The sequence below is a fragment of the Rhincodon typus genome, chromosome 3, assembly GCF_021869965.1.
Source record: "Rhincodon typus isolate 14 chromosome 3, sRhiTyp1.1, whole genome shotgun sequence".
Classification (NCBI taxonomy): domain Eukaryota; kingdom Metazoa; phylum Chordata; class Chondrichthyes; order Orectolobiformes; family Rhincodontidae; genus Rhincodon; species Rhincodon typus.
The window spans coordinates 105348020-105373122 of record NC_063334.1 but is presented as its reverse complement, the minus strand read 5'-3'; the positions used below and the strand labels follow the sequence as shown (position 1 = coordinate 105373122).

The following is a 25103-nucleotide window of genomic DNA, read 5'->3' as shown; positions in this document are numbered from 1 at the left end:
GTGACCAACCAGCTCGGAGTCAGTACCCAGACTGAAAAGACCTTCTAAATCTCCTGTTTATATCTGTCAGCCAGGGCTCACCAACTGGCCCAAGTTAACAACCCCAAAGACTTCATAGTCAATGAGATCTACCTGGCCATGGTTCAAATCACTACAAGTATGAAGGAATAGGAAGCTAAAATGACATTAGAAAAGTCTGCCATATTCTGACCAATACCTCATCAATCTCAATTCTGAGCTGGGTCCCAGGTCGAGATCTATTGCTTATCTTGCTGCTTTGGCTCATTCTGCTCTCAATACGATTTTCCAGATCTGCTCGCTGACCTGTAATAGTAAGGTGTAAGCAAATTTATAGGCCTGTTTATATTATATGTATCACTATAACACAATCACTGAGCACCATATTTTAAGATAGAGAAAGACTCTATACATCCTTTAGCTTTGTCCAACTCTTGAAACAGACTGTATTATCTAACAATCCATCAATATCTATGAAAATATTACTTCTAGTACAAGCATACGTCATGCACTCTATTCTGTTAGAGATACAAAATGTTGGGTGTTCCTTAGCCGCAGCCTGACAAGTACATTCCAATTTGTGAAGATCAAATAACAACAAAACTGATTTGAACTTGGTGACTACATGTAAAAAAAGGGATTGATTCAAGAGCAATTCAAGAAGTCCAGTTATATCTTACAGCCTTAAAGGCATTTAGCAGCAGAGTTATTCAGCTGTCCTCATAAAATATCAAAACCCCTGACTCAGAATGAATAGTGGCATAGAGGGTTGTTAACAGCTGCAAACTAACATTTTGTTCCATCTCTTATTCCATACGTTCAACATCACACATCCATTTTCTTTTACGAGTTGCAGTAAAACTGAATTGGACAGGGAGAGAATGCATTGATTGAAGCTGAGCAATGCATGTACATAAATTTCCAACGAAAATCTACAGAAGCTGCAGAAAAAGCAACCTGTTGCAAACTGTCTGACAGGAAAACAACAAAGGGTGAGGCAATGAAAGTACTGAGAATGGTTTCGCTATTCTTCCAGATATTTGCTTTACAGAGGTTTACATGTGACCTACTACACAGAAACAGGCCACTTGTCCTAACTGTTCAATGCTGGGTTCCTATACTCCACTCCATATTTCCTCATTTATCATTGTTAGCCTCCATTGCCCTCTGCCTCAAATGCAGGTCTAGCTTCCCATTTAATGCATTTAGACCATTGAGTTCAACTATTCCCCATGGCAGCACATTCCAAATTTTAATTTAATTTAAAATTGTATTTTAATAGCCTTTCTAATCTGTAATGTTATTTACAGTGTATTTATATTCTAAGATTCCTTTGTTCCTCTACCCCTCCTAGACTCATGCTTTCCAAGTAATAAGTGGCCTCTCTATTCTTCCTGCCAAACTGTACTACTGCATAATTATCTGTGTTGAACTTCATTTGAAAATTATTTGTCCATTCTGCAACTTTCTTTATGTCATTTGTTGCAGTCCTCCTCATTATTAACTTTCTCTCCAATATGGTGTCATCTGCAAATTCAGAACTTGTACTCTTGATTCCAAAGTTCAAGTTACTAATGTCAAATATGAACAGCACTGGTCCTGTGGAATACACTCCCCACCTTCTGTCACCTTGAATAACTACCCTTTACTCCCATGATCTGCTTCCTTGCTTCAAGTCAACTAACAATATAGTCACTTGTCCTCTGAGTCCACATTCTACCTTTTTTAGTTCATGATGGTACATCTGACTGAAGACCTTCTTGAAAATTCAAATAAATTACAGCTACCATTGTTCACTTTCTGTTACATCTTCAAAAAATTCAATAAGGTTAGTCATACTACATTTTTTCTTCTGAAATCAATTCTGACTACCTCTTCACTAAGCTCAGGATATACTAATACAATTAATATTTATAATATACCAGCAAAAAATTCAAAATCTAACAAGAAAATAATGTGTACATTATGTGTACAATAACAACAGGGATTGACAACAAGTCTTTCGATTTTTGGGTGAAGGTTAGATAGTTTGTCAATTCTATTCTGCTTTGAAACTCTAATTTTTTTTAGTTTTCCATTACATTGAGATTGCTGCTATTTTTCCACAACCATTTATTGCAGTTCAAGCTTTCTTTCCAATTATCTATTGAGTACTTGTAATAAAAAGTTGGTTACTGTGCATAAACTTATCTTCTGCTACTACACAATGGAGAGAATGTTCCTCATGTTAATAATTAGCAGCTAACTGTAGTTTTGACCATTAGAGATCGCATGGGAATCCCAACTTCAATCGTTAGAAATTGCCACTTCATTATACCAACGTGTACAGGCCAAAATTAAGTCAGATGAATGTATAAGTTAAATAACATGTACTCATAATAATACAGTTAGATATTGAAAAACCAATGAAAACAGAATTAATTCTCAAGTAGTCAACATGCGCTTTTAGAATATGTTCCTTATAAAGTTAGATTAAATAATAAGACCTTTGAATAAAGCAGTCTTTAATAGATCTGTCTTCCACAATGCTGTGCTGTTTGCCGATTATTGCATAATGGTTGGCACTATCTGCAACTCCTTATACTGAAGCAGTCCATGTTCAACAAGATCTGGACAATATCAAGGCTTGAGCTGACAAGTGGCAAGTAACATTCCCACCACACAATGCCAGGCAATGACAACCACCAATAACAGACAATCTAACAACCATCCCCTGACATTCAATGTGTTATCCTCACTGAATCCCCCATTATCAAAATCCTGGGGGCTACCATTGACCAGAAACTCAACTGGACTCATTATATAAATACAATGGCTACAAGAACAGGTCAGAAGCTAGAAATACTGCAATGAGTAACTCACCTCGTGACTCCCCAAAATCTGTTCACTACCTACAAAGCATAAGCTAGGAGTGTGATGGAATACTACCCCAGTTGCCTGGATGGGTGCAGTTCCCACAACACTCAAGAAGCTTGACACCATCCAGGATGAAGCAGTTCACTTGATTGACACCACAACCACAAACATCGACTTCCTCCACCACTGATGCTGAGTAGTATGTGCTACCTACAAGATGCACTGCAGAAATTCATTGAAGATCCTCAGCCAGCACCTTCCAAACTCACAACCACTTCCATCTAGAAGGCCAAGGACAGCAGAAATATGAGAACACCACCACCTGCAAGTTCCCCTCCAAGCCATTCACTATCCTGACTTGGAAATATATTACTGCTCATTCATGGTTGCTGGGTCAAAATCTGGAATTCCCTCCCTAAGGGCATTGTGGGCCTATCTACAATATATGGACTGCAGTGGTTTAAGAAGGTAGTTCACTACCACTTCTCAAAGGCAACAGGGACGGGCAATAAATGCTAGCCCAGCCACCGATGCCCACATTCCATGGGTGTATGAATGAGTTGATGTTGGGAAGATGTTTCCATTGGTAGGAGAGACTAGGACCCAAGGGCACAGCCTTAGTGTAAAGGGAAGACCTTTTAGAATGGCGATATGGAGAAACTTCTTCAGCCAGAGAGTGGTGAATCTATGGAATTCACTGCCACAGAAGGCTGTGGAGGCTAGGTCATTGAGTATATTTAAGATGGAGATAGATAGGTTCTTGGTTGTCAAGGGAATCATGGATTACAGGGAGAAAGCAGGAGGATGAGGTTGAGAAACTTATCAGCCATGATTGAACAGTGGAGCAGACCTGTTGGGCTGAATGGCCAAATTTCTGATCCTTTGTCTTATGGTCTTAATAAAAAAGAATTTAAAAAATTTCCAATGCAGAATTCATGTCTAAAGAATTATGTATAACAATTCTCTGAGTTTAAAACAGTCCAAATATGTTATTTAAGATGATTTTGCATCATCACCACCAACTTGTCAATGTCCTTTTGGAGTTCGATGCTATTCTCCACACAGTTTACTGTGCTACCAAGTTTTATATCTTTAGGCAAGATTGAGCTCATAAGGAAAAGCAAGGATCCTAATACCAACCCCTTGGGAACTCCACTACAATCATTCCTTCATCTTGACAAAATATTTATTCACCACTACTCTGTTTCTTATTACTAACCAATCTTGTATTAACATTGCTACTGTCTCTTTTAATCCATGAGTTATACATTTCTTCTTGAGTCTGTTGTGTGTCATTGTACTGGATGACTATTGAAAGTCTATGCATGCTAAATGAACATCATTTCTCTCATCAAATGTCTCAATAAACTCCAGGAAATTAGTTAGACACGATTACCCCTTTAAAATCCATACTGTCTCTTCCTAATCAATCCACCTTTAGAAGACTTTGGGACTCTCTTTCTATTGACTAACAGTCTTTTCTAATAATCCCTTTAATATGCTTTTAACCTTCCCTCTGAACCTTCAGTATTCCTCTTGGAGTTCAATTGTATTTTCTACTATCATAAGCACGCTGCTTCTTGTTTATCTTAATTTCTATTTCTTTTTTCCATCATGGCTGATCTGATAACCCTCAATTCCACTTTTCTGCCTTTTCTCCATAAAACTCTTTAAAAAATCTATGTATATCAGCCTTCAATATACTTAATGACCTAGCCTTCACAACTTTCTGCGCTAAATAATTCCACAGAATGCACTACCCTCTGAGAGAAGAAATTCCTCCTCATCTCTGTCCTAACATCCACTATGTGTGTAGCTTGCTCTGAGTCAGTCTACCTTCCTCTGTATCAGTACAGATGCTCCCATCAGTAACTTCTCCTCTGTCAGTAACCTCTCCCTCCATCAGTAATATTTCTGTCAGTAATTTTTTTTTCATCAGTAATATTTCTGCCAGTAACATGTCTCTCTGTCAATAACATCTTCCCGGGCATGAATTTTTAATTGGTGGAGTATTCTGCACTGCGACCAGAAGACTCAGCCTAAACACATTCCCATAGATCATAACAAGTTGCATGAAGTGGCTGAAGATGGGATTCCGTGCCGCACACAGATGTACACAAATGTAGTTTGTGATTATCTGGAAGTTTGGAAATCCCAGTAGCGCTAGTAGCTGCAGTGGCCAGAACTGGGACTACAAAAAAGACCCAAAAGAACTGCAGGTGCTGGAAATTAGAAATAAAAACAGAAACTGCTGAAAAAACTCAGCAGGTCTGGCAGTATTGCTGGAGAGAAAGCAGAGTTAATGTTTCAGATCTAGTGATTCTTCTTCAGAACTGATGGTAACTACAAAAAGGTTGGTATTTATGCAGAAGATGGGTGGGGGGAGAAATAGATGATAGGTGGAGATGGAACCCAAAGAGAGAGAGAAAAACAGTTGGACAGACAAAGGAATGGGTAGAGGTCAGTCTGGGAGAATGAATAGCTGCTATTAGGGACTATTAGTAGCTGACAATGGGTGAGTGGTAGCAGCCCAAGTGATGACAAGGCCTGGTGTGTGGGGTTGGAGTAAAGACACAGGGAGAAGGTGCCCAAGTCCTCAAACTGTTGAACTTGATACTGAGTCCAGAAGGATGCAGAGTCCTGAAGCGGAAAATGAGTCGATGTTCTTCCAGCTTGCGCTAAGCTTCGCTGGAGTACTGCAGCAAGCCTGAGACAGAGATGTTAGCCAGGGAACAGGGTGGTGTGTTGAAATGGCAGGCAACTGGAAGTGCAGGGTCATTTTTGTGGGCAGAACATAGGTGTTCTATGAAGCAGTCACCCAGTTTACACTTCGTTTCCCCAAGGTTGAGGAGACCATGTTGTGTGCAGCGAATGCAGTAGACTAGATTGTGTGAAGTGCAGGTAAGTGACACTTCAACTGGAAGGTGTATTTGAGCCCTTCGATACTGAGGAGGGAGAAAGTAAAGTGACATGTGTTACACCTTCTGCGGTTGCAGGGGAAGGTGCCGTGGGGCTGTGGGGAGGTGTTAGGTGTGGAGAAGGACTGGACCAGGCTGTCCTGGAGGGTATATTCCTATGGAAGACTGACAAGGGAGGGGAGGGGATTATGTGTCTGGTGGTGGCATCCCACTGGAGGTGGTGGAAATGGCAGTTAATGATCCTTTCGATGTGGATGCTAGTAGGATATTAGGTAATAACAAGGGGAACCTTATCACTGTTGTGGGAGGGAAGAGCGGGGGTAAGGACTGAAGTGCGGGAGGTGGGTCAGACCTGGCTGAGGGCCCTGTCAACAACGGTGCTGGGAAATCCTCAGTTGAGGAAGAAGGTGGACATTTTGAAGAACACCTTGTCGAAGCTGGCATCTTCAGTACAGAAGCGATGGAGACGGAGGAACTGGGAGAATGGAATACAGTCTTCGCAAGAAGCGGGGTGTGAGGATGTACAGTCTAGGTAACTGTGGGGATTGGTGAGTTTGTAGTGGATATTAGTGGACAGCATATCCCTAGAAATGGAAACAGATATGTGGAGAAAGGGAATGGAGGAGTCCGAAAAGGACCAGGTGAAGGTGAGAGAGGGTTGGAAATTGGAAACGAAATAGATAAACCTTTACAATTCTGGACGAGAGAGGAAGCAGCACCGATGATTTCATCGAAGTAGTGGAGAAAGCACTGTGGGTTGGAGCTGGTTTAGGACTGAAAAAGGCTATTTCATCCCTTTGCGGTATATTGCTCCCTGTTAGAAATTATCTCATTGTTTCAATAGCCTTCCTATCAGTATATCTTTGTGTAAGAGCACTGCTATTCAAGATGACTGCAGGGCAGGCAGCATTCAGGACCCTGAGCCCGTCCGCTGCTCAGCACTAGACCGCCCAGACCCTACTTTCTCCTTTTCGTTCTTCTTTCTTTCAGCTTCATTGTTTCTTCCATTCGGTGGCGTCAGTGAAAGAAGGCAGTGGAGAGAGTGGGAGCTGGTAGCAAGAGGTGACTGGTGGCAAGCGCAGGAGCAGGCAGCCTGGGGTGGCAAGCAATGAGAGTGATATATGTGCTGGATTCCCCATCTCTTTGTGTCACTATTCCTGCTTGTGTGTGCAGTATCCCCTGTCTCTCTCTGTCAGTATATCTGCCTGTGTGTGCAACATCTCTCTGTTTCCCTGTGTGCAGTATCTCTCTGTCTCTCTGTGTGCAGTGTCCCCCATCTCTCTGTGTGCATTATCTCTCTGTCTCTATCTCTCTGCATGCAATATTTGTATGTCTATCTGTGTGCATTATCTCATTGTCTCTATGTCTCTGCATGCAGTATCTCTCTGTCACTCTATGTGCAATATCTCTGTCTCTGTCACTCTGTGTGCAGTATCCCCCATCTCTCACTGTGCATTATCTCTCTGTCTCTCTGTGTGCAGTAACTCTCTGTCTCTGTCCCCCTGTGTGCAGTATCTCTCTGTCTGTGTCACTGTGTGTGCAGTATCTCTGCTTGTTTCACTCTATGTGCATTATCTCTCTGTGCACAGTTTCTCACTGTCTCTCCACGTGCATTATCTCTCTGTCTCTCTGTGTGCAGTATCTCTCCATTTCTGTCTCTGTTTGTAGCATCGCTGTGTCTCTGCGTGCAATATGTTTGTCTCTCTGTGTGCAGTATCCCCCTGTCTCTCTGTGTACAGTATCTCTTCGTCTCTGCCTCTCTATGTCTGTGTCTCTGTCTCTGCCTCTCTGTGTACTGTGTCTTTGTCTGTCTGTGTGAAGTATCCTTCATGTCTCTGTGTGCAGTATCTTTCTGTCTCTCTGTGTGCAGTATCTGTCTCTCTTTGTGGACTATCCCCCCAGTTTCTCTGTGTGTATCATCTCTCTGTGTCTGTGTGCACTATTCCCCTGTCTCTCTGTGTGCACTACCCCCCTGTCTCACTGTGTGCAGTATGTCTCCGTCTCTGACTCTCTGCGTGCAGTATCTCTTCGTCTTTCTGTGTGCAACATCTCTGTCTCTGTGTGTAGTATCTCTCCGATTCTGTCTCTCTGTGTGCACTATCCCCCTGTCTCTCTGTGTGCACCATCTCTATCTCTCTGTGTGTACTATCCCCAGTCTCTGCGTGTGTATCATCTCTCTGTGTGCACCAAGTCTCTGTCTCTCTGTGTGCACTATTTCTCTGTCTGTGTGCACCATCTCTCTGTCTCTCTGTGCACTATCCCCAGTCTCTATGTGTGTGTCATCTCTCTGTCTCTCTGTGCGCACCATCTCTCTGTGTGCACTATCCTCTTGTCTCTCTGTGTGCACTATCACCCCCCGCCCCCGTCTCTCTCTGTGTGCACTATCACCCCCCCGTCTCTCTGTATGCACCATCTCTCTGTCTCTCTGTGTGCACCATCTCTGTCTCTGTGTGCCCTATCCCCAGTCTCCTCGTGTGTATCATCTCTCCGTCTCTCTGTGTGCAGTATCTCTCTGTCTCTGCGCCAGTCTCTTTCTCCCTGTGGCTATAGGTTTCTCTCAAGCAGTTAACAAGCAGGACTATACGTTAACGTCCCATCCATCGACTCACCGAAGATGGGGAGCCGGGGTTTTTCAGGGTCAGTCCCGAATGTCACCTCCACTCCCTCGGGAATATGGCCCAGCGACTCCCGCGGAACTCGGGCCGGCTGCAGCTCCTTGCTGCGGCCGCAATGAGGCGAATCCACTGGCTCTTTACCCCCGTTGCGGTCAGTGGGCGCCGGTCTGTCCGGTCCCGGGAACGGATCGGCCGATGTCTTGTCACCGGTCCGAGAGAAGCCCCGGACACTGATGGTCTCCGGGTCCCCGAGGCGGGACAGCGGATGCTGGACATACTGCAGCCGGGGAGTAGCGTGGCTGGGAGGCCGGGGCACTCCGCCTAGAGCTGCCATCCTTAGTAAAAGCAGGAAAAATAAACGGAATTGAGAATATTACTTTCAAAAGGCGGAGAAATGTAACCGGTCTGTAGCAACTTTTCACGAGTTGGTGACTCTGTGTCTCGGAATCAACAAGCAGACGTTGCCATAGGCAACACAGTAAGCCCAAATCCTTTTCATTAAATTGCTTTAGCATGCAGAAAGCAGAAGGACGTAGGTTTCAGGCAGTGCCATACAAACACAAATGCTGCAAATGAACTATCAACAACTGCACTTGAACACAGGCAGCATTGTAACTTACAGTTTGTGCCTATCTGGATATAGACCGGGTTGTCTGTCAACCAAAAGTCTATCTTGTGTTTGTTGTTTTGCAAACAAAATATCTCAGCAGGTAGTTTAAGAACCTCAGATGCAACTAGGCTATCAGTGTCTACATTGGTGGTACAGGCATTATATTTATGCTGAAATTGTCTCCAAAATCTGTTGATGGAAGAAGCAGTTTCACAAATAGAAACACAAGGAATTGGAAGGGAACTTGGGAGAAATTGAAGCTGTTCTTAAATCCATCCTCCTGCCAGTGATAGACCATGGTCACAGGTGCTGATTGGCTGCACACATTTTGCGTTTCATGGGATAATAGCGGCTGGTATCTCATGATTGTTGAGTCTCAGGTAAGAGAGGCAATATGAGCTGCCAACAGAACAGAGGATGCAGCCATGAGGCAGATATTTGATCTGTGAGAGCTACTGGATCTGAGTACCCCCAAGTAATTGGAAAGAAGGCCTGGGGCTCGGTGACCAGTGGTGTGCCACAGGGATCTGTTCTGGGACCTCTGCTCTTTGTGATCTTTATAAGTGACTTGGATGAGGAAGTGGAAGGGTGGGTTAGTAAGTTTGCCGATGATACGAAGGTTGGTGGAGTTGTGGACAGCGTGGAGGGCTGTTGTAGGTTGCAACGGGACATTGACAGGATGCAGAGCTGGGCAAAGAAGTGGCAGATGGAATTCAACCCAGAAAAGTGTGAAGTGATTCATTTTGGAAGGTCAAATTTGCGTGCAGAATACAGGGTTAATGGCAGGATTCTCGGCAGTGTGGAGGAACAGAGGGATCTTGGGGTCCACATCCATAGATCCCTCAAAGTTGCGACCTAACTTGATAGGGTTGTAAAGAAGGCATATGGTGTGTTGGCTTTCATTGGCAAGGGAATTGAGTTTAATAGCCGTGAGGTTATGCTGCAGCTCTATAAAACTCTGGTTAGACCACACTTGTAATACTGTGTTCAGTTCTGGTCACCTTATTATAGGAGAGATGTGGAAGCTTTAGAGAGGATGCAGAGGAGATTTACCAGGATGCTGCCTGGACTGGAGGGCAGGTCTTATGAAGAAAGGTTGAGGGAGATAGGGCTTTTTTCATTGGAGTGAAGAAGGATGAGAGGTGGCTTGATAGAGGTGTACAAGATGATGAGAGGCACAGATGGAGTGGATAGTCAGAGACTTTTTCCCAAGGCAGAAATGACTATTAGGAAGGGGCATAATTTTAAGGTGATTGGAGGAAGGTATAGGAGAGATGTCAGAGGTAGGTTCTTTACATAGAGAGTGGTAGGCGTGTGGAATGCACTGCTGGCAGTGGTTGTGGAGTCAGATACTTTAGAGACTTTTAAGTGACTCTTGGATAGGCACATGGAGGATAGTAAAATGTAGGGTAGGCAGGGTAGATTGATCTTAGTAGGATAATAGGTTGGCACAACATCGTGGGCCGAAGGGCCTGTATTATGCTGTACTGTTCTGTGTTCTATGTTCTAAGACCAGATTTTATCAGTTTGAACCTCAGATGATATCCCAAAGCTGCACCCCACCATTCACTGCCTACAGATCTGAAGGCCTAGAATATAAACAGAGAATGCTGGAGAAACTCAGCGGGTCTGGCAGCATCTCTTTTTATTTATTGGTTGCCTAGGCAGCATTTATTGCCCATCCCTAATTGCCCAAAGGGCAGTTATAAGTCAACCACATTATTGTGGGTCTGAAGTCACATGTCGGACCAACCAGGTAAGGATGGTAGTTTCCAGATGGATTTTTCCAACAATTCAAAATGGATTCAGGGTCATCATTAGACTCTTAATTCCAGATATTTATTGAATTCAAATTCCACCATCTGCTGTGGTGGGATTCAAACCCAGGATCCTGGGTCTCTGGATTAACAGTCCAGCAATAATACCACTTGTCCATTGCCTCCCCAAGACAGAGAAGCTAAAGTTAACAGTTCAAGCCTGATATGACTTCTTCAGAACTGAAAGGGGCTGGAAAATGCTGTTTTTTATGCTGTTGACAGCAGGGGAGAAAGAGCAAATGGAACAGGTGGTGATTGTGCCCACAGTAAAAGACACTCCCTTTCAGTTCTGCTGGAGAGTCATACTGAACTCGAAACATTTGCTTTGTTTCTCTCTCTACAGATGTTGCCAGACCTGCTGAGCTTGTACAGCATTTCATATTTTTTGTTTAGATTCCCAGTATTTGTAGTATTTTGCTTCCATTTAAGGCCCAGAAGTTTGACTGGTTAAAGTGCTCTTATAAGGCTGATACCTCTGGGGCATAATCCACTCAATCTGGGTAAACATTCATTAGGATGGTGAATGGTATGAGGAAAGAAAACTAAGAAGAATTGTGCTTATCATTGTGAAATTTGTCTTGGAAGGTTGCAGGTTAGTGGTAACATAATAATTTATTGCTGTTATAGAAGAATGGAACCATTTGGATAGAACCATTCAGGGTCAGCATAGACAAGATGGGCTGAATGGCTCCTTTCTGTGTTGTATCATTTCTGTGGTTCTAAGTACCCATTCCCTATAGTTAAGGGGCCAAGAAGAAAGGCTCATGGGTACAAAATCAAATGTAAATGTTTTGAAATGAAAAGCTTGACAATGTTCTTCACACAGAGTTGTGATACTACACAGTGAGGAAAAATCGGTAATGCAGAATCTGTATCAATAATCAAGGTTGCATTGGTTAGAGAGATCAGCAAAAGGAACGGAAGGGATATAAGAACAGGTTTGCTGAATGCATTGCAAGTTATTTGCCTATGTGCAAGGTGAACACTGACAGACTGGTTGAAGCAAATGAAATACTGCATATGGTATCTCTATAGCCTCTTCTCACTGATTGGCACCGTGGATGACCCCTGTAATCTGGCCCAGATTCTCACCGTCGACATGAATGTAGTGATTATTCTGCATTTGTTTTAGAGCAGGACTCTGAAAATCAGAGTCCAAGAATCAGAAGGCTGACCCAACAGAACATTATGTTTCAAAAAAATTCGAAATGAAATAGATCCTTCTGACATGAGTTATTTCACCAAACCTCCAGAAGAGGAGGGAAAATTAGAATTATAAGATCTTAAAGGGACTAGAGTGGGAGGATAACAGGACAAGGTTTTGTTTTGTGGAGGAGACTAGGGCACACGGCTCAAAGTGTTAATTCTGTTTCTCTCCACAGATGCTGCCAGACTTGTGTTTCTCCTGTAATTTCTGTTTTTGTTTCAATAATTTCTTTGATGATTTTTAAGGTGCTCAGACATATGAAAATAAGAAAATGATTTATTGACAGTTGAGGGTCTAATACTGTCACTCATTTAAAATAGCGATGAGAACCTTTTTTCTCGCAAAGAGTCATTAGTCTGTGGAATTGTCTTCCCCAGAAAGCAGTGGAAGTACGGCATTGGATTTATTGAAGGTGAAGTTAGATTACTGATAAACAAGGGAGTCAATTATTATATGGGGAGAAGAAACAGGAGTTGAGACCAGATCAGCTGTGATCTTACTGAACCGCAGTTTAGACTTAAAGGAGCTACTAAATCTTATCTTCTTATATTCCTATATCATACCAACTCACTCTGCAAAAATTAGAAGTATAATTGTTTACTCAATTTGCACATTCAGATATGATTGGTAACAAGTGCAATGGAGGTTAAATGTCATTAAAGCACTCATATGCAGTTGTGTTTGTTGTTTGGATATTGGTTCCATGGCTCCAGACTTACCTTGAATTCATCAGTAAACGTGCCAGATGCCTGGGTACTAATTGTACCTAATCCTTGTATCACTTTACACTAAAACAATATTCTTCTTTGTAATCAGCAGCAGAGCTTGCAGGGACCTGTTTAATTTGATTACAACTTTAAGTCATGAAGAAAAAGTTTTGACAATTAAAATTGTACACTATGAGTAGCTTCTTGCTGTACACCACTATACTTTTTCTGTATTTTTCTTTCACTTCCAAGCTGTTTTGTGCCTGGTTTTCAATACAAATGCAAGTGTGAACATAGGTGGGCAAAGCAAGGAAATTGATAAAACAAGGAACTGCAGATGCTGGAAATCTGAAATTGCTGGAGAAACTCCAGGGTAAACGCAACTGACCTGAGAATGTAGGAATAAAAGCCTACAGTCTTAAGAGACTGATTCTATTTACCTTAAGTGAAATACATTGACAATAGTGAAATATAAATCCATGTCCTCGGGGTTGCCATTGGCCAGAAACTGAGCTGGACTCACCTTACAAACACCGTGACTGCAAGAACAGGTCAGAGACTAGGAATCCTAGAACAAGTAACTCACTTCTTGACTCCCCAAAGTCTAATTATCATCTCAATGCATACGTCATGGGTTTGATGAACTACTGAACTTCAGATTACAACGGAACCTTGATCAGATGGGTCAATGGGCTGAGGAGTGGCATATGTTTAATTTAGATAAATGTGAGGTGCTGCATTTTGGAAAGACAAATCAGGGCAGGAATTATACACTTAATGGTAAGGTCTTGGGGTGTGTTGCTGAATAAATAGACCTTGGAGAAGCAGGTTCATAGTTCCTTGAAAGTGGAGTTGCAGGTAGATAGGATAGTGAAGAAGGCATTTGGTAACCGTTATTGGTCAGTACATTGAGTATAGGAGTTGGGAGGTCATGTTGCAGCTGTGCAGGACATTGATTAGGCCACTTTTGGAATACTGCATCCAATTCTGGTCTCCCTGCTATAGTTTTAAGCTGAAAGGGGAAAGATTTAAAAGGGACCTAAGGGGCAACTTTTCATACAGAGAGCGGTGCATGTATGGAATGAGCTGCCAGGGGAAATGGCACAGGCTGGTACAATTACTACATTTAAAAGGCATCTGGATGGGTATATGAATAGGAAGGGTTTAGAGGCATATGGGCCAAATGATTGCAAATAGGACTATATTTATTTAGGATATCTGGTCGGCATGGACAAGTTGGACCGAAGAGCCTGTTTCCATGCTATACAGCTCTATGACTCTATAACTTGGCTCTCACTTACCAGGTTGAGTTCAGTGCTAACAATACTCAAGAAATTTGATATCACCCAGGACAAAGTAGCCTGTTTGATTGAGGTTATGTTTACAAATAGGTAGGAACTCCACCACCAACACCCTGTAACAGTGTGTAAGATTCACAAGATCCAATGCAGAAATTCACCAAGGGTCATCAGAAAGCACATTCTAAACTATGACCACTACTATCCAGAGGACAGAAGTGGCAGATACATGGGAGCACCATGATTTACAATTTCCCCTCCAAGCCAGTCACCAGACTTGGAAATATACTGTCATTCCTTCAGTGGTGCTGGGTCGAAATCCTCAAACTCCCTTCCGAACAGCATTTTGGATGTACCTTTGGGAGGCAGAAGCATTGTGGTAATGTCACTAGCAATTCAGAACCCACACTAATGCTCAGGACTTGAGTTCAAATCTCACCTGATGGTGAAAAACCTGGAATTAATAGCTGACCTAATGACAACCATGTAACTTCTGTCAAATGTTGTGAAGACCCATCTGGTTCACTAATATCTTTACCTGGTCTGGCCTACATGTGACTCCTGCCAGCAATACGGTTGACACTTAACTTCCCTCTGAATGGCCCTAGGAAGCCACTCAGATCAAGGGGCAATAAATAGTGGCCCAGCCAGTGACCCCCAGATCCTTGATGAATGAAGAACCCAACATGGGATTCAGGGTGAGCTTGAAAATTGGATACATTTTATTTCCCAATGGAATGTATCTAATCTGTGTGTCAGACAGCACAGAAGTGGACCTTTGGTCCATCAAGTCTGCATTGATTGTCTACTGTAATCCCACTTTCCAGTACTTGGCTCAGAGTTTTGAGTGTGATAATATTTCAAGTGATTTTTCCATCCAGTTTTTAACATTATGAGATTTTCTGCCTCTATTACCCTCCCAGGCAGTGCATTCCAGATTACCATCACTCTCTGGGTGAAGCAATTTTTCCTCAAATCCCCTCCAAACCTCCCGCCTATCACCTTAAAATATTTCTCCCCATTATTTACACTTCAACCAGGGAGAACAGCTGTTGTTTTATCCATCCTGTCTATGCCCCTCACAATGTTGTACACCTCAATCTGATTCCCCCCTTCTCCTTCTCTGCTCTAAATAAAACAACCCAAGCTTATCCAGCCTCTCTTCGCAGCTAAAGTGCTCCAACCCAGGCATCATCCTGGTGAATCTCCTCTGCACCCCTCCAGTGCAATCATATCCTTCCTATTGCATGGTGACCAGAACTGCAAACAGTACTCAAGCTGTGGCCTAAGTAAACTTCTATACAGCTCCAACATAACCTCCCTGCTCTTTTAACCTATGGCATAACTAATAAAGGCAAGTATCCCGTATGCCTTCTTAGCAATTCCATAACATGCCCTACCACTTTGGGGATCTGTGGGCAAGTACCCAAAATCCCTCTGTTCCTCTGAGCTTTCTGCCATTCATCCAATACTCCCTTGTCTTGTTACTTCTTCCAAGGTGCATCAGTTCACACTTTTAAGGGTTAAATTCCAAATGCCACTGATCTGACCATCTGACGAACCCATCTATATCTTCCTGTAATCTGACAACCTCTTCCTCACTATTAACCCACCAGCCAATCTTCTTGTCATCTGTAAAAGTAGTTATTATACCCCTCACATTGTCTCATTCTCTTCTACATTGTTCATTTATATATATCAGGAATAATAATGGACCCAGCATGATCGCCGCGGTCCACCTCTGGACCACTGTCTCCAGTCACACAAACTGCCTTCTATCACCACCCTATGTGTCTTGTAACTAAGCCAATTTTTGATCCATCTTGCCAAGTTACTCTGGATCCCATGTACTTTTACCTTCTTTATCAGGCTCCCTTGCGGCACCTAGTCAAAAGTTTTACTGAAATCCATATAAACTACATTAATTGCAATACCCTCATCTACATACCTGATGACCTCCTTAAAAAAATTCAATCAAAATTGTTAGGCATGATCTCCCTCTGACAAAGCCATGTTGACTACTTCCAATCAAACTTTGCCTCTCCAAGTTGACATTAATTCTGTCCTGCAGATTTTTCTCCAATAGTTTCCCTACCATGGATATGAAACTCCCTGGTCTGTATTTCCCTGGTTTATCTCTACACTCTTCCTGAAAAGTGAAACCGTGTTAGCTATCTTCCAGTCATCAGGCACCCTGCCCTGTAGCCAGAGGGGAATTAAAAATTTAGGTCAGAGCCCTCTCTTGTCTCTCGCAGCAGCCCACTATTAAACCTGCTGAAACCTCCAATATCTCTTCACTCTATATGTCAAACTGTTCAAGAACCTCACAGTGCCCTCTCACAAATTCAGTCCTTACATCCTCCTTCGCCAAAGTGAAGATTGAAGTGTTTGTTTAATATTCTACCAATATCCTCCTGCTATGCACGCACAGATTTCCCTCTTTGTCCCTAATGGGCCTTACTCTTGCCCTGCTTATCCTCTTCCCCCTGATATATTTATAAAATACCTTGGGATTCTTCCGAATTTTACCATCCAGTGTTTTTTTTATGCCCCCTGTTTGTTCTCCTAATTGCTTTCTTAAGATCTCCCCCTAACACTTTCTACACTCCACTAGGGCCTTTGTTGATTTGCTCCCTTTTCTCTCTTTTCCTGATTATCCAGTCCTGAATATCCCAAAACATCCAGTGCTTGTTGCTCCTACATTACATCTGAAAGGGAACATGTCGGGTCTGGACAATTCCCATTTCCTTTTTGAACTGTTCTGCCATAATATAATAACACAAGTATAATATAGCCTGCTCCCTGGTTTTCTCTAAAACATGCAGAAACTAAGAAATACCCAAAAACATTCTATGAACTTTTTATCTAGGTTACCTTTGTCCATCTAATTTTTCCAGACTATATGTAGTTGAATCCCCTGTGATGATCACTGAAAAGTTGCTGTTATCTTTTCCTTTATATGTCACCCTACTACACAGTTACTTTTAGGGAGTGTGTATACCATTCCCACAAGTGACTTCTTACATTTATCGTTTCTCATTTGTACCAAAACAACTTCTATATCGTTGTTTCCAGAACTTAGGTCACCCTATTGTACATTTACTATAAGTAATATATCCAAGTTTCCTAATCTCAGGTCATACCTCTCTATTGTGCTAAAATCATAAATGACAGAGCCACTCTCCAACTTTTCCTAGCTTGCTGCCCTTCATAAATGTCCTGTATCCTTCAATATAAGTATAGGTGGAAAAGCAAGTTGCAAGAGGGATAGAAGCAGTTTTCAGACAGGTATTGATAAGTACATGGACAAAAAGTTGGTAAATGGACTAAAATGAGGCAAAATGTGAAAATGTTCACTTTGGAAAGGAGAACTAAAGAACAGAATATTACTTAATGGAGAAAAACTGCAGAAAGCTGTGACACAAAGGGACTTGGAAGTACTTGTGCACAAAACACTGAAAGCTAACACAAAGGTGCAGCAGGTGATCAGGAAGGCTAATGCAATGTTGGCCCTTATTTCAAGGGGTTTAGAGTATAAGAGTAGGGAAGTCTTACTGCAACTGTACAAGGTGCTGCTGAAGCTACATCTGGAGTACTATGAGCAGTTTCGATCTCCCTATCTAAGAAAGATATTATTTCATTGGGGTAGTTCAGTAAAGATTCAAAGAATGATCCCCGGTATGGAGGGGATGTCTTGTCAACAAAGGCTAAATAGGTTGGAACTCTACTCACTGGAGTTTAGAAGAATGAGAGGTGATCTCATTGAAACATATAGGGTTCTTAAGTGGCTTGACAGGGTAAATGCTGAGAGGCTGTTTCCCCACATGGGAGAGTTTAGGACCAGAGGACATAGTTTCAGAATAAAGGGGCACTAAGTTAAGACTGAGATAAGGAGGAATTTTGTCTCTCAGAGGGTTGTGAATCTTTGGAACTCTTTGCCCCAGAGGGCTTTGGGGACAGAGTCCTTGTGTCCGTTTAAGGTTAAGAGAGATAGATTCTTCATCAGGGGAATCAGGGTTATGGAGAAAAAACAGGAAAGTGAGCATGAGGAATGTTGGATCAGCCACGATCTTATTGAATGCCTATTTCTATGGTCTTATATTTAGGTCCCAATCAATGCCATCTTGCAGTCATGACTGCATTGGTTAACAGATCATATTTATTTATTTGACTGTAAGTGCCATTCAAAACAAACAGATGAATTGCCAATACAAGAAAGAAACAAATATAAATATTTAAAGAAATAAATATGATCTGGTAAATTCAGAGTTTTCTCTTTTTATTATTTTTGTATCCTCTTGCCTTATCTGTTGATTTACAATTGCACTTTCTATTCATTCCTTTCATGGTCTTTTCATTATTTCCCATAGTATTACCTTTATTTCTTATCTTGTCTCCACTCGTCGATTTATCACATGTTCCCAAATTTGATCCCATGTCCCATTATTTAGTTCAAAATCCTCACTAATTCCCTTGTTATATGGACTCGCTAGAACACCAATCTCAACATGGTTCAGGCCTAGACCATGCTGATTACAGCAGATTACTTTTCCCAGATCTGTTTTTTGGTGTCCCATGACAGGGACCTACTTCTGCCACACCAGCCTTTGAGCCATGCATTCATTTCTCTGATCTTATTTGCCTTATGCCAACTTACACATGGCTGAGGATCTTTGAGGCTCTGCTTTTTAATTTAGTCCCACATCAAGTTCCTCTCGAGCCCGAAGCAGATATCTCAATCTGTGGCCCTGGGAAGGTAATACAGCCTTATGCACTCCTCCACTTTCTTGTGAGAACAGCATCAACTCCCCTTACTGTGTTAGCCCCTACTATTGCAACATTTCTTTTTGCTCTCTGCACCACTTGAATGGGTTCCTGTACCACAGTGCAATGGTCAGTTAGACCATCAATTCTTCAGTCTCCATGCTCATCCAAATAGGCTAAAAGAGCCTTAAACCTATTGGACATTTACAATGAATGAAGCTCTTCTACACTCACACCCTATAGATTCCTTACATGTCTCACTTCCACAGACACTCTGCTCTCCCTGACCACAGACCAAATCAGAAGACCCTATCCTCACTGATGTAACCTCCTCTAATAAAGTGTCTAGGTAACTTTCCCCCTCCTTGATGTGTCATAATGTCTGCAGTTTGGCCTCCAGTTCATAAATTCTAAGACAAAGCTCATCTATCCTCAAACACTTAATGCAGATGCATTTGTCCTGGATCACACTGGTATCCAGGAGCTGCTGTATGCCACAGCCACAATAGATAACTTCTTGTGCCATATTCAATTATTTATTTTCCTTTTTTATATATTTTAGTAACCTTGTCACCAGTTCCTATAGTATTCTAAATCTTAGGGATAGAACAGACCTGGACTCCACTCCCTCTTCCACTAACTACCAGATGTCCAGCACTGTGTATTCTGTGCTAAGTCACACTGAGATGAGGGGAATTGATGCTGTTCTCACAAGGAAGCGGAGGAGTGCAGAAGGCTGTATATGCTTCTGAAACAAAAGAGCTTGTTAACCTCACTTACAAAAAACTGGTTTCAGGTGCTTTCGTTAATTATCTAACTTCAATACCTCCCCCAACCTTCAGTGGAGACCTTGAAAAACCCTGCTTCTGGCAGGAAGTTTAAACATTAGACACCATATCTGCAGGGTACTATTCTCATTCGAGACATCTCCCATCTTAGAAAATTTTGCGTTTGAGATCAGTGTCAAAAACAACCAGAACACAAGAATGGCATCATATATTGTGACTTCTAAGTAAGTCTTGTCTCCTGTCCAAAGTTGGAATCATTGTAACCCATTTGACTGGAGAGTACTCCATTTTATCATGGTGCTGCTTCCTATCCTGCAAGTCTAGAATAGTGGTAAGAAACTGGATAAATCCAAGTCAGTCTCTCCACCTTTGAATGAGCACAGTTATAGAAAAAACAAATTATCTGACATTTACTATAACAGACAAGTAGTTTTATGAAATAAATAATTGCTTAAAACTCAAGCTGATAGATAATATTTCAGCTGTTATTGAACTGCACCTCATGCAGAAATGCCAATTATCGGTATTTGGTCACAGAAAATCCCAAGGTAGCTTATATCTTAGTACTCTGTAAAACAATTTAGAAAGGAACTCCAAAACATTGTTTGTGATTACTCAGACCAGGACCATACCATAGGATTTCATTTGAACTTTGTGAATCTAAATGGAAACAGTGATATTATTTTATGCAGTGATATCCTGCAGGCTCAAGCCAATATTTTCTTTTCTTGATTAATTGGGCTTATCTTAACGTCTAATATGCTGCGTTCCTGCAGTAGCACTTTAATGCCTCATTACATTCTCCTCTGCATGAGAGCTGAAACCATGGTTCCTACTTGCTACAAAGCAGCATTGTAACATCGTAATTCTGTCCACAATGCAAACAAATCATTTTTATTGATGTCCTCTCGAAAACCTGACTCCCATAAAATACTTCAGTTGTTAAATTATAATACATAAAAAGTAAATTGGAATATAAAGCATCAAGAAAAAATATTGAGTGCACAGATTTGCTCAACAGACTACATTTCAAAAACCCTGCATCATTTCTACTATCTGTCTTTCCAGTTTCTAGAGCTTGTGTAAACTTTGGATTGGGTCAAATGATGAGTGAACACTTCTGAACCCAGTGTACTGTATCTAAGTAACTGCACTGAAATACAATGCCATCAGAACATTACAATTAAAAGTAAAGTTCATTGTATTTAGAGTCTTAGAGTAATACAGCACAGGAATAGACCTTTCGGTCCAACTTGTTGGTGCTGATCAGACATTCCAGTCTGACCTAGTCCCATTTGCTAGCATTTGACCCATATCCTCTAAACCCTTCCTACTCAAATATCCATTCAAATTTCTTTTAAATATTGTAATTGTACCAGCCTCCACCACCTCCTCTGCCAGCTCATTCCATACATGCATCACCCTCTGCATGAAAAAGTTACCCCTCAATTTCCTTTTAAATCTTTTCCCTCTCACATTAAACCCATGCACTCTAGTTTTGGACTCCCCTATCCTGGGAAAAAGACCTTGACTATTCACCCTATCCGTGCTTCTCATGACTTTATAAACCTCTATAAGGTCGTTTCGCAGCCTCCAATGCTCCAGCCTATTCAGCTTCTCCATATAGCTGAAACCCTGCAATCCCAGCAACATGCTTGTAAATCTTTTCTATACCCTTTCAGGTTAAACAACATCTTTCCTTTTCTTTCAACAACATATGAGAGACCAGGTAAGAGTTTGGACATATAGAATATGACAAGCTAGGCAACAAATTAAAAAGCAGAATCTCAAAGTTAATAAACTCTGGATTATTATGAGAGGAACATGCATATTGGTATAGGGTAAATAAGATTAGAGAGATTATTTTGTCGTTCAAAAACTGGTTTGGGTGAAGTGGGTTTTGGTTTTTGGTGGCTGGCACAAGTACTGTTGCAAGTGAAAGCTGTATCACTGGGGCAGACTTCACTGAAGCCATGCTGGAGCCACTTTCCTAGTGAGTCATACAACGAGGGAAATACAGAGGTCTTTAAACTAAATAGTGGGCCAGAAATCGTGGAGGGAAGATTAAGTAAATTTACGGGTACAATGAGGCAATAAGTACATCAAAGCAGCACCAAAGGGAATAGTAATCAGACTATGTCAGAAAGGACAGTGGCTTTAAACTTAAGAGTGTGTCCGGGGATAGGCCCAGAGTTTATAAAAATGGTAAAAGAAAACTGAGTAGATCGTTTTATTTCTAAATGCCCTCAGCATTATTGTAGTGGAGGGCAAATTCTTGGAATATGTGTGAAATAGTTTTCCAGAGCAGTGTATTGAGGAGCCAACTAAGAACTGAACTATTTTAGATCTAGTATTGTGCAAAAGAAAGGGGCAAGTTAATAATGTTGTTGTTAAAGGAATTGTTAAAGAATGGTAACCATAAGATAGAATTTTAGATTAATTTTGAAAGGGATGTAGCTCAATAAAAAGGGTATTAAATCTTAACCAAAGAAACTATCAAGGTATGGAGTGAGTTGGCTACGGTGATTTGGAAGTTAGGTTTAAAGGTAGATAGACAGTGGCTAACAAACATTTACCACAACATAGTTATCAACAAAAATGCATTCCTTTAACACACATAAACCTAGCAAAGGAAGTGTTCCATCTGGGGCTAATGAAGAAAATCAAGGATTTATCAGGATCAAAATAAGATGTACATAAAGTTGCCAGAAGAAAATGTAGGCCAGAGGATTGGGAGCATTTTAGAATTCTGCAAAGCAGGACCTGAAAAAGATTAAGAAATGGGAAATAGAATGTAAGAGTAATGGTGAGAAATACAAAATGAACTGTAAAATATTCTACAGGTATGTAAAGGAGAAAATATTAGCAAAAACATATGTGTGCCCATTACAAGTGGAGTCAGAAGAATTTTTGAACATCGAGTGAGGAAATAGCAGAAAAAAGCACACAAATACTTTGTGTCTGTATTCAAGGAGAAAAATACCAAAGAAACTGCCAGATATACTGGAGAATCACAAACATATTATAAATGAGGAAGTTCAAGGTATTAACATTATTTATTTTTAAATTACTAGAGAAGTAATGGGACTTGAAGTAGATAAATTTCCTGAAACTGATTATCCGAGCTCATTGGAAAAAGGAAGCTGTAGAGATAATAGATGCATTGATGGTTTTCTTTCAAAACTCTATAGAGCCTAGAATGGTTCCTGCAGATTGGAAAGTGGTAAATGCAGCTCTACTACTTAAGGAAAGATAGAGAAAACTGGAACTACAGACTTGTTGACCTGCCATCAAACACAGAGAAAATGCCAGATTCTATAATAAAGAATGTGCGAACAGGGCACTTAGAAAATAAAGGTAAGACCTCTTGTTCAGATTGGAAAAAGGGACCTTTTATATGCATTTGAACATCACTGGCATTGGAAGACAGGAACCTTGCTCTTTAACATGTTTTGATATAATAGATTCAGGTGTTGTAAAAATAAGTGCTCAAGTGTATGTAAAATACAATGCAAAGCATAAGAAGGTGAAATAAAAAAGATTACTAAAAAGCAACGAGCCACAAGCAGCTTATAAAAGCTAGTGAAAGGAAGTTTGCAAGGGACATCAAAGTCAATCAGAAGAAAGGTTCACTGATCCCCTTTAGTGAAGAAAATCTGTCATAGAATCCCTACAGTGTGGACACAGGCCATTTTGCCCATCAAGTCCACACCAAACCTTAGAAGACCATCCCACCCACACCCACTCCCTGCTTTACCCACGCTGGACACTACAGGCAATTTAGCATGGCCAATCCACCTAACCTGCACAGGAGGAAGCCAAAGCACTCAGAGGAAACCCATGCAGACATGGGGACAATGTGTAAACTCCACATAGACAGTCATCTAAGGCTGGAATTGAACCCAGGTCCCTGATGCTGTAGGGTAGTAGTGCTAACCACTGTGCCACTATTCCCCTGTGTGACCTACATGTGACTCCAGACACACAGCAGTGTGGTTGACTCTCAACTGCTCTCTAGGCAATTAGGCATGGGCAATGAATGCCAGCCTAGCCAGTGATGTCCTCATCCTGTGACTGAATTTTAAAAAAAACTATGGAAAAATAGCAGATATGTTGAATAATTACTTTGCTTCGGTATTTACAGGAGAATAGGAGGATGGCTTGCCAGAAGCCCCAAGGAAATTAATAGTGATCGGGAACAGGGACTGAGTAAAATTAATATAAGTAAACATCAATAATGAGGAAATAAATGGAATTAAATTGTGGCAAATCCCGAGACCTTACAGTTTCCACCCAACAGTGTTAAAGGAAGTAAGGGAGGACATTGTAAATGCCCTAATCTTTCAGAGTTCGCTAGATACAGGTGTTGCCCCTCTGGATTGGAAAATTGCACATATCATTCCACGTTTTAAGAAGGGCAAAAGAGGAAAACCAGGGAATCACAGATCAGTTAGCCTAACATCTGTGGTGGGAAAATTGTTGGAGTCTATAATCAAGGATGGGGTAACTGAACACCATGTAAGTTTTCAGTTAATCAGGGAGAGTCAGCATGGATTCATGACAGGTAGGTCATGACTGACAAACTTCATTGAATTTTTTGAAGAAATGACTAAAGTAGTGGAGAGGGGAAAGTCTATGGATGTTGTTCACACGAACTTCCAGAAAGCGTTCGATACAGTCCCACATAAGAAATTGTTAATTAAGGGAGAATTGAGGTCAAATTACTGACACAGCTGGAAAATTGTTTGTGTGGCAGAAGACGGAAAGTAGGATAATGTTAAAGCACTCAGATTGGCAGGATGTGACTAGTGGTGTCAATTTGTGTCAATTATAGGGCCTCATTTATTCACATTATTTATTAACAACTTAGATGGTGGCATAAAAAGTCATATATCCATATCATATATTTGCTGATGACACCATGTTAGGAAGTAGTGTGGAAAGTATAGGTGGTAGTATAAAATTACAAAGGGATATTGATGGATTAAGTGAATGGGTAAAACTGTGACAGATGGAGTTCAATGTAGGCAAATGTGAAGTTATCCAATTTGGACCAAAGAAGGATAAATCAGGGTACTTTCTAGATGATATGAAGTTGAATTCAGCAGATGTCCAAAGAGGCTTGGGGGTTCAGGTGCATAGATCTTTAAAATGTCACAAACAGGTGCAGAAAATAATCAAGAATGTGAATGGAATGCTGGCCTGTATATCTAGAGGATGGGAGCACAAGAATAGAAACTGTATTGCAGATATACAAAACCCTGGTTAGATCCCACTTGGAGTACAGTGCGCAGATCTGGGCAGCACACCTTAGGAAGGACTAATTGGCCTTGAAGGGAGTGCCATGTAGGTTAACAAGAATGATACCTGAGATTAAGTTATGTGGAGAAATTAAACAAATTGGGCCTGTTTTCTGTCAAAGGTAGAAGGTTAAGGGGTGATCTGATCGAAGTCTTCAAGATATTAACAGAAAAATACAGGATCGAGAAAGATAAGCCATTTCAA

General features: G+C 41.3%; 1 protein-coding gene across 1 annotated transcript in view; it reads right to left on the bottom strand.

The window, feature by feature from the left end:
- The window catches only part of si:ch211-197n1.2 (EF-hand calcium-binding domain-containing protein 6), an 85771-nt gene extending 77030 nt beyond the window's left edge, over positions 1-8741 (bottom strand). The window contains exons 1-2 of the mRNA XM_020516759.2: positions 8402-8741; positions 218-324 (exon numbers count right to left, since the gene is read on the bottom strand). Coding sequence (XP_020372348.2) covers positions 218-324; positions 8402-8741 — 447 coding nt within the window. The remainder of the gene's footprint in view (positions 1-217; positions 325-8401) is intronic.
- Between the last annotated feature and the right edge of the window lie 16362 nt (positions 8742-25103).